A 13,565-nucleotide genomic window follows, 5' to 3' on the forward strand; every position below is an offset into this window, starting at 1 on the left:
CAAAACCAGCCAAACAAAAAGCAGCAGCCAAGTACAATCATTATGGTCAGGACTATACACCCCAATGTCAAATTTTAGTAACAATTAAATTAATTCAGTTTTAATTGTCAACACAAGAAATTACATTTCAAGGCTTCAACTGAAGAAATAATCAATATAGTACAGCATATCTATTGAGTTCGATATTTACTGATTTCCAAATTCATACTTTTTCACTGCATTATAAACAGAACTGTCAATCTTCTTTCTAAAGCAACATAAAAAGTCATTGAGACAAATCAAGATTATGTAGAAGTCACTGAAAACAACATGTAGGCATGCACGCTGTGTATTAATGCCCAAGCTTCAACATCCTACAGGTAAAACTGAAATTGATCCAAACAGCTAAAGACCCTTGAAAGGAAAAAATAAAAACACATCTCAAACCCCATCTGAGGGCAACTCTGAAACTAACATAAGTTCAATTCTCTGCCAGGAAGAAGGTTTTACAGAGTTTTCTCTATGAACTCTATAGAGTTTATAGAGCAGGATAACAATGACAGATGGCAATAATAAGAACAAGAACAATAATCATCATAAAAATAACTGAAGTTTTTAAAACTTTCAGAAAGAAAGGTGCTCTCTAAACTTTCAACACTAATTTCAGGTTTTGGTTCACTTCAGTAGAGAGATATCAATGTCCATGCCCATTAAAAAACAAATAAAAACATTATATTGGTTAGGAAAACTCCATTGAAAACTCACTTCTGCTCCACTATGAATCATAGAATGGTTAGGGTTGGAAAGGACCGAAGTTACTTTTCTCATTATTACTTTGGAAATTTAAGTATTAAAAAGCATAGAATGTTTTCAGAGGCTTAGCCAAACTAGAGTAAAAGTGGAAAAGTAGAAAGTTCCATAATATACAGTTAAGATAGGATAGTTGAAGAAAAAGGGGGGCTGAGACTATCCAGACAATACATACATTTCAATTGCTGGGCCAGAGCTCTCCTCACACCGTTCTCTCACCTTCTGAGAGGAATTATTATCTCAGGGAGAGATATACTGTTACAGATCCACACCAGCTGTACAAGCAGTATAATTATATTTCTCCAGCATCAAGCACAAGCTAATAAGCCCCATTAGTTCTAAACTGACTTCTATAAATGGCACATAATTTCTGAGGATGTTGCTGACCTGCCTTGGAAAACATTTGCTTGCACATCTAGTTCCTACATCAGCTATTTTAAACAGTCACTTGCTCAGTTACCTGCAGAACGTAACCTCCACGCTGAAGGACCTCACTGCAAACTGAACTAAACTTAAAACATGCCCTAATGGTCTAAAAATCAGATATATTTCTTTCATAAGTACAATTCCTGGTTTGTTTGGGATCTGTGGGGCAAGCTGGTTGCTTTGAAAGATGCCATATATAAAGTAAATAACCTTGAAAAGTAGCAGCTTAAAACACTGCAGTTGCTGAGACACCATACATCGTAAGGCTGTTTCTGTTCCACTTTGTTCAAAACCGAAAGAGGCTCATTTATAGCACTACTAAGGATGAAATGAGAAAATCTCTTCAAATTAATGACTACTAACGCTCAAGTATCAACTACCATAACATGGTGAGGAAAAGGCACTTTGGAAAAGCTGGGGCAAAAATAACCTAAATCTTTATATTCTCTTCAAAAACAAACATGTAAGGAAGTCAAGTGTTGACAGTGGATTGATGTACATATTTTAGCAACATCAATCAGGAGAGCCTGGGATGTGAATATCCATTTATGCAAGCTCAACAACAAAAAACTCTAACCGTTCTCCATCCCAGGTTTCAAACCCCAAATTACAACAGTGTAACTTGCTCATGCCAGGATTGCATCTGTGTGGGAGGCAGCAAATACGCGTACACACAAATATTTAAGTTTCAGTTCCAGTACATACAGCCCTTAACAGCAGATCCAAATGACAGTGGCCTAGTTATGAAATGTTGACTGAGTATAATCTCTGCACCAGTTTATTTCTTTCAGAAGTTTATCATTCTTTACGTCAGCAAAAAAAATTATGTTGCATTATATACTGCATGTCTGTGCTAATAATAAACTGAAACTTCCTTTGGCATCATAAAAGACCTTTGCAAGAATCCCTTTTTGTACCTTGTCCACTGAGCTAGACCAAAGAGTTACAGCAAAAACATTAATACTTTCAAGAGACAAATGCTGAATCTTAAGTAAAAGGCAGCTTTGTCAAGTGCAAGCTATTCAAGTTACAATGAGAAAATCTGTTGTTTTCATAAGCATAATGATGTTTTCAAATATTTAGCTACTGCTTTCTTTCATCAACATGTAATTCAAAAGTCCCAAGAGAACCTTCCAGACTGAACAAAATTTATGTACAAGTTTCCATCTTTTAAAAATGGCACAAACCCAAAACTATGGACTTTTACAAGCTTTCCCACAAAAGCATATACAGAATTCAAGATAGGACAAACATTGCCTTACAGGTAATAAAGCCAACCAATTCACTCTGTTTAGAGCTAATGCTCATTTGACATAAAAGATGAAGTCGCAGCAGCACAGATATGGGATCACACAATAGCCCGTGTCTGCCAACTTCAAGAGGACACTAACATTTTACCAGGGCCCTGAAAAAATCACCAGGCAAGACATCTGAAACATACAGTACTCTCTAAATCTTCCAACAGATTTCTATTAAACGTGTGCATGTCTTGCACACATATATATGAAACACCTTATCGTACATTTGTCACCACCTATTTTGTCTTCAGATAACAGTTTGTTCTTAACACAGTAAACAGGAACAAAAGAACAGTGGCTCCAACTGCGCAGAACTGTATCACCAACAGCAAACAAATCCAAAACAATCCAAACATTTTTCCCTTCAAGCCTAGAGAGATGAGGAAGTGTGCTACATATAAGGGGCACATCCCAATGTCCCAAGTCAAAAGCACCTTTGGTACCTTCTTCACATGAGGACAGACTACTGAGAAACCACTGCTTCTTCTAAGTTACCTCCAAGGCTTCTAGGCTTCTATCTGCACACAAAAGTACTTGTAAATGAGGCAGAACCTTTGCCACACTTAGCCACTCAGAGCCTTCTATGAGCACAGAATCAATGAGACTGGAAAAGACCTTTAAGATCATCAAGCTCAATCACTGCACAGCACTACCAAGGCCACCACTAACCCATGTCACTGAGGGCCTCATCTACACAGTGTGTGAAGACTTCCAGGGACAGTGACTCCAGCACTGCCCTGGGCAGCCTGTTCCTCATCTCTATCTAAACCTCCCCTGGTGCAGCTTGAGGCCGTTTCCTCTTGTCCCATCCCTTGTTCCTTGGGAGCAGAGAGCAGCCCCCACCTGGCTCCATCCTCCTGTCAGGCAGTTGTAGAGTGAAAAGGTCCCCCCTGCGCCTCCTCTTCTCCAGACTAAAGCCAGCAGGGTCCCTCAGCCCTTCCCCATCACACCTGTGCTCCAGGCCCTGCACCAGCTCCATTGCCCTTCTCTGGCCCCGCTCCAGCACCTCAGTGTCTCTCTTGTAAGTGAAGGGCCTAGACCTCAACACAGGATTCAAGGTGCTGCCTCAACACTGCTGAGTAGAGGGCACTTCACACAGGTCTATATTCCTAGAGAGAGGGTAATTTACAGATTTCATGACATTCATAAAATCACTTCTGAATCATATACATATTTCAGTATGGTTTTATCGTATCTGTAGGACTAGTCTGCATTAGAACTAAGAAGTTCTAAAGCTGCTTTTTTCCCCCCAGAGACAGCAACAAAGAAGACTAGGAGCACAACTAGATTAGCTGCAAAGAGAAAATGAAGTAATTGCATAATATTATGTGTAGTTACAAAATAAATTGGGGGGAAGGGAGTTGAAGGCATTCTCTACAAAGCACATAGGAGAAGAGGCAGATTTCAGGAAAACTGGTCAGAAGAAAGCACTAGTAAGGCAGTCACCCTGTAATCACAACTCACCACTGCCTTCCTCCATTTTTTAGAACAACAGAAAGATTGTGAGTTTTTTCCCCTCCCTTTAAGAAATAATAACTAGAGGTTGGTTCAGGTATCACAGGTTTTTAATGTTTTTTGCCTAGCACCCTAGACTACATAAAACAATCCGGTATTCACTTTTTCTCGGCTTAATTAATACAATGTACCCACTGTCTAAAAAGCTACTTAAGATATCAAAGGGCGATTAGTTATAAACTTCAAGACTGTTGCAATATTCCTCCTTCTCGCAAGGCAACATTTTATTGCACTTACCAATTACCAAACAGTAGATTTATTAATGAGGATTTATTAACAAAACACTACATTCCTAAGCACAGAATGAAAGAATTCCAAATAATAACACTTAAGGGTGCTATATTTTACTATCCTGATACCTGAAAGCAGAGGAAAGAGAATTGACAGTGTTACACATCAGGTCCCCAGGTATACAGGTCTCTCTCAGCTTTATGCGGCTTTTCTTGCCCTGCTACTTTTCTGGGCACTTCTTTCCCTTTCCAATCCTCCCTTCATTTTGATAAAATAAAAAACCCCAAACAAACAAAAAAAAAAAAAGCATTGAATTTTGTTAGCAAATAAGAACAGTCAAATGTTATCTTCTCATGTTTGTTAACTTAAAAACCTCTTTTCTTCCCAATCACTTCAAGAGTGAACTAAATCCAAGGTGCTAGTAGCCAGCTATGCATTTTACCAAAATGCAAATAGTGTTATATTCAGGATATATCAGAGGCCACAGAGTTGAATGAGGGAACTGGTTCTGTCAGTAACTTTTTGATAAAATATAGGACAAAGGGATTTATGAGAATAAGGGTAAAAAAACCCAACAAACAGACAGAAGGAATTTAAACATCCACTGTAGCTCAGCTCTTTCATCAACTACACTGCACTACAAAGCACTGCCATCTTCCCCTGCATGGTAATGACACAGTGTATTTAAAAAGGGAGACCTAAAATTAATCAGCCGGCCTCACTGCAGATCTTCCAAGACATCACTCAGTAGCATAAACCACCTTGACAAAACACGCTGGTTCATACAGTACAGCTTTTCTGTGGTGTGCTACCAGACAAACAGATAATTTCTTTAAGCTGTAATAGTGCTCACTCGACACCTTATTACTTAACTTCATTATTTTCTCTTATTTTAAGCAGTTCTGCAAACAACCTACTCAGCTGCTTTGTGCATGAAGACTACATAATTTTCCTTACTTCTTCAAAACATGTATCTTTGAAAGAGTCTCCAATACATTCAGCATAAGATACTGAGAAATTCTGAACATGAATTTGATTTGGTTCTTGAATTGACTTTATAACTTTGTATTTTAATATGAGAACACGACCTACAAAGAAATCAACCAGCAAAGATTCAGCTCAAATGCGGCGTTCTAAACACATTAAAAAAAATACTCGTTTTGTTTTTACATCACATCCCTTCCCCCAATACAGAAAGAAGCAGTGCAACAAGGAAAAGGTGTATCAACATGGCTGGACAAAAGGCAAAGTCCACTGTCAAGTAACAAAACCAATCTCATAAATTCAGAGGATACACTAGAGCAAGAGCCTCAGCAGTCACTGGAAAAATTAGTTACTCCAAACAGTGAAAACCTACAGCCCCCCATTTCAATTTCTGCAAAATACAGTTTTACTAAACAAGATTAGAGGGCTTTAAGTATTTTCATCAAACAGCGAAAAAATTGTTTGAAGATCTCTTACTCCTTTTAAGTCCAGAAGTAGCAGAATTAATGGACTGAAAGGTATTTTTATATCAATGGACCAAACCATGCCTCCTCCATGAAGTAGGCATTTCCATGAAGTAGGCATTTACTACCTGAACATATATTACACCATTTAACCCTACGTTTATTTTGGTTTTGCACATAAATAATCCATACTTTTGCAGACCCTCACTACTACAAGAGTATCTACAGCTAAAGAATGAGATGGCTCTATAGTACCAATAAGAAATTTTGTATTTTTCCTATAAACAACATGCACATACACAGTAGTACTATGGTAGTAGTGCCCCACCTACTTACTTGTATCTAGGCAGATGGGTAGGTGTATCCAAATTTGGAATAATGTAACTACTCATCTATACAGCTAACTGAATTAAATGTGTGATCACATAACATATGACCTGACTGAAGTTACAAAAAGTAGGTCTTCTCTTCCTATTGCCGTACTGCCTTTCCTTATTTTGTCAACCATAGGGTTTTCTCCCCCACACACACTTTTTGTTCTTGTGATTCTTTTAATCCAGTCAGCATATCAGTAGATAAATAAATACTTCATACTTCTGGTATTATGGGAGAATTCACATTTCAAAACCGTGCATGTGTTACTTCAGAACAGCTGTGTAACTATCCACAACAAAATACACTAACACAAATCCACTAGCAGCAAGAAGTTTAGTCCAACAAATGGAAACAGGTCAAACAAACAATCAGTTGTCCCAAAACACAGACATTTACTGCTATTATAATGGAACAGAAAATTAGTCTACCATTCAAAGAAAATTTTCCAAGTGTGGAACACATAACCAGTGTCTTTAATCATCACTGAAAGACCAGAGTCAGTCACGACTGCAATTCAGAACTCTTAACTCACTGCAATTGCACTGTTGCTGCTGCTTGAGAAAAGCAGGGATTCAAATGAGCAAAGCTGACTCCACTTGTTTCTCTTAAACTATTTACTAGAAGTTTCTCCCTAAGCAGCTCAGAGACCTAGGTGAAATCAGCATCCTAGACACACGAGCCTCCCAAGCATGCTAGAACCCTTTCATTTTTGTTTTCTATACCACAAAATAAATAGATATTTCATGTAACATTACAGAAGGCATACACGAGATACAGCATGAAAAGAGCAAAAAAAGACTTGCAGCCTGCAATACTCAGTCACATACAAAGTTCTTACTGTCTTGACACCATTACAGCTGGATACAAGCCCAGAATTCAGCCTTTAAATCTACGAGATGAAGAAGACAGGTGCTGTAAGAAGCTGTTGCCTTCATGAAACTGTAATATTCTACCACGTCTAAGGCCACTATACCATTATCCAAACAGCACAGCAGAATTTCAGTGTATTGAGCATAGTACCAGAGAGTCAAGCAAACAAAAAGGGATTAAGACACAGTTTTCAATGGCTAAAACAATCATATAAACACTTTCCATCTTTGTTTCCCCATCACAATACACATAATACATAATAGATTTATGGAAGTAAAGAAACACTAGCTTGCATTTCTTCACACCAAGCAAACAACTGAGCTTATCTTCACACATTTGGTTTCTTTCATTTTCTGTGAAAATTATGATTTTACAATGAATGCCGCAATAGGACAGACCGACCTTTCTTTCTACATACAGCAACCTCTCCTTTTCACTCCCATCCCTCTCCAGTGACAATCTGCATTTGTTAACAAAGTAATTTATCTGTAAGCAGTTAAAGACAGGATGCAAATTACAGTTTAACTGGAGGGAGGAAGGAAGGCGTGAAGTCACAAAGCTAACTCCTAGGAGCAGATCAGAAGCTCACGGAAGACTTACACACTTACCACAGAGGTGTTGCAAAGAAAGGGAACTTAAACTCTCACACTTCAAATCACAGGCACACTACCAACAGAAAAAAAAAGAAACACAACACCCCTACAAAACTCTGTTCTGTAACTGTCACCTGAGCAACATATCCTATACCTCCTATTACAGCCCTATCAGGCAGCACATAAGAAAGCATCCAAATGAACTATACTGTCAATCTGACCAATACCGCTATTTGTAAGTGCAAGCCAAGTTTATATAATTTTGATTGGCATTATTAGTTTTCTTATTCCTGGATACAATCATCTACAAAAAATAATCTGATTCCCAGTGTTTAAGCCATAACATGCACATAATAGTCTGACTATTCTATTATTGAAGTAATTTTTAAATACTTTGAGCAGTTGACAACGTGCTATTTTTCAGTGCGCTCACAGTGTTTTCTGCTTGAAACACTCTATTGTTTACAAAATTATTCCATACAGGCATACCTTAAAACAATCACTACTTTTCCAAAGGCACCTTTGTTTTATCCCTGTGAACAAAGTAGGCCACAGTTTTGCTACTTTGCTCTTTTAAACAGCAATCGATGCACACGAGGACAGTAGACTACCAACAGCCAGTGAAAGACAAGAATGGCTTCAGAATCCTCACCATATACACTGTGGGACACCCCAAATGGTAACCAAAGCAAAGCGCTTGTTATTAACACCAGAGAACAGTTCTCAGACAACACACCAGGTAATGCCTTGGGTAACAACACACCTGTCAAGCAATTCACCTTTATAGATTTGAAACTGAAGTCCAGATGTGAATTTGAGAAAGGCTATAAACAATGAGGCAACAATAAGATTCCAACATTGGAAATACAAATTTTCAGTCATAGGTACGTATTAACCAAATGCTTTAAATTTCCAGTAGTTCTGCTGCAAGCTCGAATGCTTAGAAAAGCTTTAATTTCACAACACTGTATCTGATTAGAGAGAGACAGCCCTTGTTTCCTCTCCATTTAACAGTCACAGCAACGCTGACCTTTATGTCTTAAGTTCCCACTACAAGTGATTTGCAAGCACACCTCAAGTATATACATGTGCATAACCTTACTGGGAAAAGAGCTGACATATGTTTTCATAGGTTGTATCAAGTGCAGGAGGCAGTTTAACAAAACTTGACACTGGTTCTTTTTCCTGGCAAAACAGAAAATCCAGCTCTTCCTATAGACCTTTAAGAGGAGCACAAAACACTTGTGAGGCAAACTGCCAGCAGCTTGTTTACTCTTTAGATTAGTGGGAATTAAAACAAACACAAATATATTTAACATGCTTCCTTTTATACTGGGAAGCAAGATACATGAAAACATATCTGAGAATCTCCATACTTCATAAGCAAAAACTTAGAAATTTAAATTGGTCCTTCAGGAAACATGACCTCCGAGAAGCATCTTCATTCAATCACCCTCAGCTGAAAATGCCCTCATGCTCTATAGCATTTAAAAAGCCTTTTTCCTTTTAGGTGGTCTCCCACGGAGAGAAATTAACTGTAGAAATATTACAGACACCCACATCCCCCTTCCTTGCAGAGACAGGACAGGAAGATCTTTGTACATGTCCTCCCTCCCCTTCACCCCACCCCAGCTTTCATTGCAGCAAGAGGAAAGGCTTTTGCTGCTAGACACAAGCCTCTCCAGCCTGCCCTCCAGCCCAACCCCAGCCACGACTCCCCTCCTCCACCGACCCCCATTCCGGTCCTTCCCTCCCTCCCCACCGCCAGGCCCGGACTCACCGGATAACGGGGCTGTAAGGGCTCCGCGACCGACGCCAACTGCTGTAGGGGCTTGGAGACACATCCCCGCCGCGTTCGTAGGAGCTGTGCCGGCTGTAGCTGGGGGAGCGGCGGCGGCTGTAAGGGCTTAGAGGCGAGCGGCAACCCAGCGGGCTGAGCGACTTGCGGCTGCGCTGGCTCTGCGAGGAGCGGTGCAGAGGGGGGCTATCATCCCGCCCGGGGCTGGGGGACGAGCGCTGCCGCCGGTAGGCCCTGGGCTCAGGCTTGTCATCTCGGTAAGCTTTCGGTGGGTCCTTGTAAGCCGAGGGCGGCTCCTTGGCCGCTTTAGTCCGGCTCCGGTGCGCTTTGCTCTCCCGCTCCTTCCTGCTGCTGCCGGGCGAAGAGAGGGAGCCCTTCCTGCGGCCGTCGCTGCCGCCGCTGCTACTGCTCTTGAGTCCCTCCCGGTCCTGGCCCCCGGTGTGATTGTGGCGGCTGCGGGACTTGGAGGAGGACGAGGAGGGCTCAGTCAACCCACGGCCCGCCGACGCCCCCTCCTGCTGCGCCTTCTCCTCCCCCCGCCGGCGGTGCTCCCGGTGCCGCTCCTTGGAGCGGCCGCTGCTGCTGCGGTGCTCCCGGCGAGACCGGCTGCTCCGCTCTGCCTCGGGCCTCTGCCGCTGAGTCCCGCCGCCACCGCCCGTGGACGAGGCCGGGCTTCCCCCGCCGCTGCCCGCGCCGCCGCCGGTCGCGCCGCCACCCACCAGCCCTTCGGACTGGGAGCTCACGTCGTCGTACTCCTCCACCAGCGTGCTCAGCCCCCCGCTACCGCGCCGCTTGTCTGCCTCCTGGGTACCGGCGCCGCCGCCGCCGCCGCCACCTCCGCGGCCCCGCCGCCGCTTGTGCCGGGAGCCTGAGCGCCGCTTGCCCCGCGGTCGCTTCCGCTCCCCCCCGTCCCCGCAGCAGGAGGAGGCGCCGGTGGCCGCCAGGAAGAGCAGGGACTGCGGCGGCAGCGGCGGCTGCAGGAGCGGGGGCTGCAGGAGGGGCGGCTGCAGCAGCGGGAAAAGCAGCGGGTGAGGGGCCGGCGGCGGGGGGGGCGGCTGCGGCTGGGCCGCGAAGCGCTTCCGTCTCCGGTGATGCAGCCGCTTCTTGTCGACTGCCGCCTCCACCGCCGAGCTGCTGCCGCCGCCGCTCCCCCAGCCCCGGCTTCCCCCGCTCCCGCCGGCCGCCGCGTCCGAGGTGCTCGGCATCGAGCTCGCTCACGGCCGAGGACGAGGACGCGGCCTAGCGAATCCACCACCGCCGCCTCCCTCAGAGCGCTGCCGGCGCCATGGAGACCCGGCGCCGCGCAGACACCCGGGGACACCCGCCGGGCACCGGGGCCTCACTCGCTCCCTCGCTCTCCGGCCGGCCGGCCGCCGGCGCCCGGCCCGCCTCGCAGCCTGCCCCGCCGCGCCGCCTCACATGGAGCCGCGCCGCCACATGCAGGGTCCCTCAGTTGGCGCTCGGGCCTGTGCCGGGGCTGAGGGCAGGCGCTGGCCGGCGCGGCTGCGGAGCGGCGGGACCCTCCCGCTAGACCTGCGCGGCCTCCCGCAACGCGGAAGTGTCTGCTGGCGGCGGCCTCCTCACTTCATCGCGGGCCGCGGCTACCTCGTCCGGCGCCGGGCGGCGCTGCGCGGGAGTCCGGACGCCGGGCCGCCGTCTCCTCCTCCTCCTCGTCGTCCTCCTCCCTCACGCACTCCCCGGCCGGGCGGCGGGGTCAGGCCGTGCCGGGCCGCCTCCGAGCGGGCTGTCCGTAGCGGCGCCCGGCCCTGCGCCGGCTTCGAGCGCGCTTACCCTGCGCGGCGGGTGCCACCTGCCCGGTCCCGAGGCCGCCGGCGGGCCGGAGCGCTGGCGCGCGGGTGACACACGCATACACACGCACTGGGGACACGGCCCGGCGGCGCGCCGAGCATGCGCAGGACCCGCGGCGGAGCGCTGCGGTGGGGGGGGGCCGCATCCCGCCAATGGCGCGCGGCGCTGCCGCCCTCAGCCGCACGCCCGCGGCCAGGCCCTCTCGCGAGACCTCACCCCTTCCCTCCCCCACCCACTCATCCCCAGCCACCGAAAGTTCTCGCGAGAGTCTCGCGAGATCACGACGCTTGCGGACGGCGCGCCGCGCTCGCCCCGCTCGGGCGGAGGAGGCGGGGGGGTGTGTGTGTTTCCGGCGCGTGCGCAAAACGTTGTTTCCGGGGGCGATTCCAGCGGCGCCGCTGAGGGGAGCGGTGTGGTAGTGGCCGCGTTCGGGAGAGCGGAGCGAGAAATGAAACGGGGTCGTTCCACAGCGGGTACCGCTGGCTGCCGTGTGCTGCCGGTGCGCGGGCGCCGCATCTGGCCGCTGGTAAGGGCCTGGGAAGAGGCCCGTTTAGTTAGCAGCAGTCAAGCAAGCGGTGTGTGCTTTGATAGACTCATACAACGGTTCGGGGTGGAAAGGACCTTACAGCTCATCCAGTTCCAACCACCTGCAGGGACACCCTCCGCTAGAGCAGCTTGCTCCAGGCCCCGTCCAACCGTCCACTGCCAGGGATGGGGCAGCCACAGCTGCTTTGAGCAACCTGTGCCTGAAGCCAAAAGTCCTTCACTGTATTTCGCTGTAGCCCCACACCTGCTCCTTACACATCATATCTGTGAGCAGGAAATTCATTCTGCCTTACCATGGAAGGTGTGTTCATGTATTTCCGGTGACTTTTGATTAAAAATGCTGTGGCAGAAGGTAAATTCCCTGTAGACACGATTCTAAGTAGCAGAAAAATGCACAAGTTGAAGATTTCTGTCTCCCCCCAGTTTGAAGTGTTGCTGTCCTAAGAGATGTATGCGGTTCAGATCAGTGCTAGAAGCGTGAAAGCCTGTGAAGTGCCAGGAATTGTCACTCTCTGGAAAACCTATGAGCAAAGTGCTGTGGTGGACGCTATATCAAGTTTGCAGGGCACTTAGTCATTATATGAAAAAATCACAACTGGGAGTTTAAAGAGTTACAAAATTAGGTATGGAGGAGTTGTGTGTATACTTGGACACAGCACAGGCCACCTGAGAAGACAAAACTCGGCAAAAGAAAGCTATTGAAATTTCCTTTGGAGCAAATTGTATCAGAAGAGAAGGATTTACTTCAGGTTCAAACTTGTAGAAGGGCTACCGCCACACCAGATAAGTGGCACTAAACTCTTCACCAGCTAGACAGAACATAAATTCCTGTCCATTTAGCAACTGAAACATGTAATTGAATAACTAAGTTTTAATACCACTTGACAGCAACTCTATTTTCCTCTAGTCAGGCACAAACACGAGCAAATATCCAATTCAAGCCCACCCGAAACTTACTTAATAGCACACGGTGATAACAGAAAGGTTGTATCCCTCCAGAGCATCAGGTGAAATCATCCAGGGCTGGAATAGAACTACATCAAACAGAAATGCCCATCATCATGAGTAGTGGATGAAGACATTTCAAAGAAACAGCAAAAGTAATCACCTACTGACTTCTGTAAGTAGAGTGGGACCACTAAAATGTCATTTATAAATTTATCATGTTAGTGAAGTTGCGTGAAAGCACAGTATTTACAACAGTCTGATGAAGTAAGGCAACTTGGGCAATACATTTATAATTTTCCCTCGAGCTGACTCACGTATAGGGTCTCAGCTCACCGGAATTTACAGCTTGGTTAAGTGAGATGAGAGAACAATTACACATTTCATTTTCAGGGCCCTCAAGTGTCTGGAGACTGAAAGGAAAGGGAAAAACCCCACAAACCCATGGGTGAAGGACAAAATTCAATTTTTTGTGTGATAAAGGGAGTGTATAAATTGCAGGGTTTAGTGATGCATGCAGGAAGATGTAAACAGCTGCAAGGAAATGTTTCTTTCCTGCTACCTAGCTGCTTGCTCGTGGCTGTTCTTCATGATCAGATGTGATGCTACAGACACATTCAAAAATGAGCATGTGTTGCAGTATGTTCTCTCTCCAATTCAGAGCAGCGGTAAGAACAGAAATGGTAAGATACTTGTGAGGTACCAAGTTTGCTCAAGTTGCCTTAAGTCCAATACAGGACTGCAGGGCGAGAAAATATCACTGCAATTCCTTTTGCATGAATATCCACCTGAGGTTATGAGCAAGGATGGGTGAATGCTAAATCCAGTGCTAGCTGTGACAAAGCGTGTGATAAATCACTCTTACTTTTCCCCACAGCAAGTAGTGTGCTGCTGTCACACAGCCCTGCTGTAAGTCCAAGCA

At 45.8% G+C, this 13,565-nt stretch overlaps 1 protein-coding gene across 6 annotated transcripts in view; it reads right to left on the reverse strand.

Moving 5' to 3' along the window:
* CDK13 (cyclin dependent kinase 13) overlaps positions 1-11,259 on the reverse strand; it is a 50,238-nt gene extending 38,979 nt beyond the window's left edge. For 4 of the 6 annotated variants that reach the window (XM_065665727.1, XM_065665726.1, XM_065665725.1 and 1 more), the window contains exon 1: positions 9,326-11,259. In XM_065665727.1, coding sequence (XP_065521799.1) covers positions 9,326-10,548 — 1,223 coding nt within the window. In that variant the 5' untranslated portion in view covers positions 10,549-11,259. The remainder of the gene's footprint in view (positions 1-9,325) is intronic. The other 2 variants (XM_065665728.1, XM_065665724.1) reach the window with 1 other exon arrangement.
* Positions 11,260-13,565: the final 2,306 nt, after the last annotated feature.

Source organism: Lathamus discolor, chromosome 2 (genome assembly GCF_037157495.1).
Source record: "Lathamus discolor isolate bLatDis1 chromosome 2, bLatDis1.hap1, whole genome shotgun sequence".
Taxonomy (NCBI): Eukaryota; Metazoa; Chordata; class Aves; order Psittaciformes; family Psittacidae; genus Lathamus; species Lathamus discolor.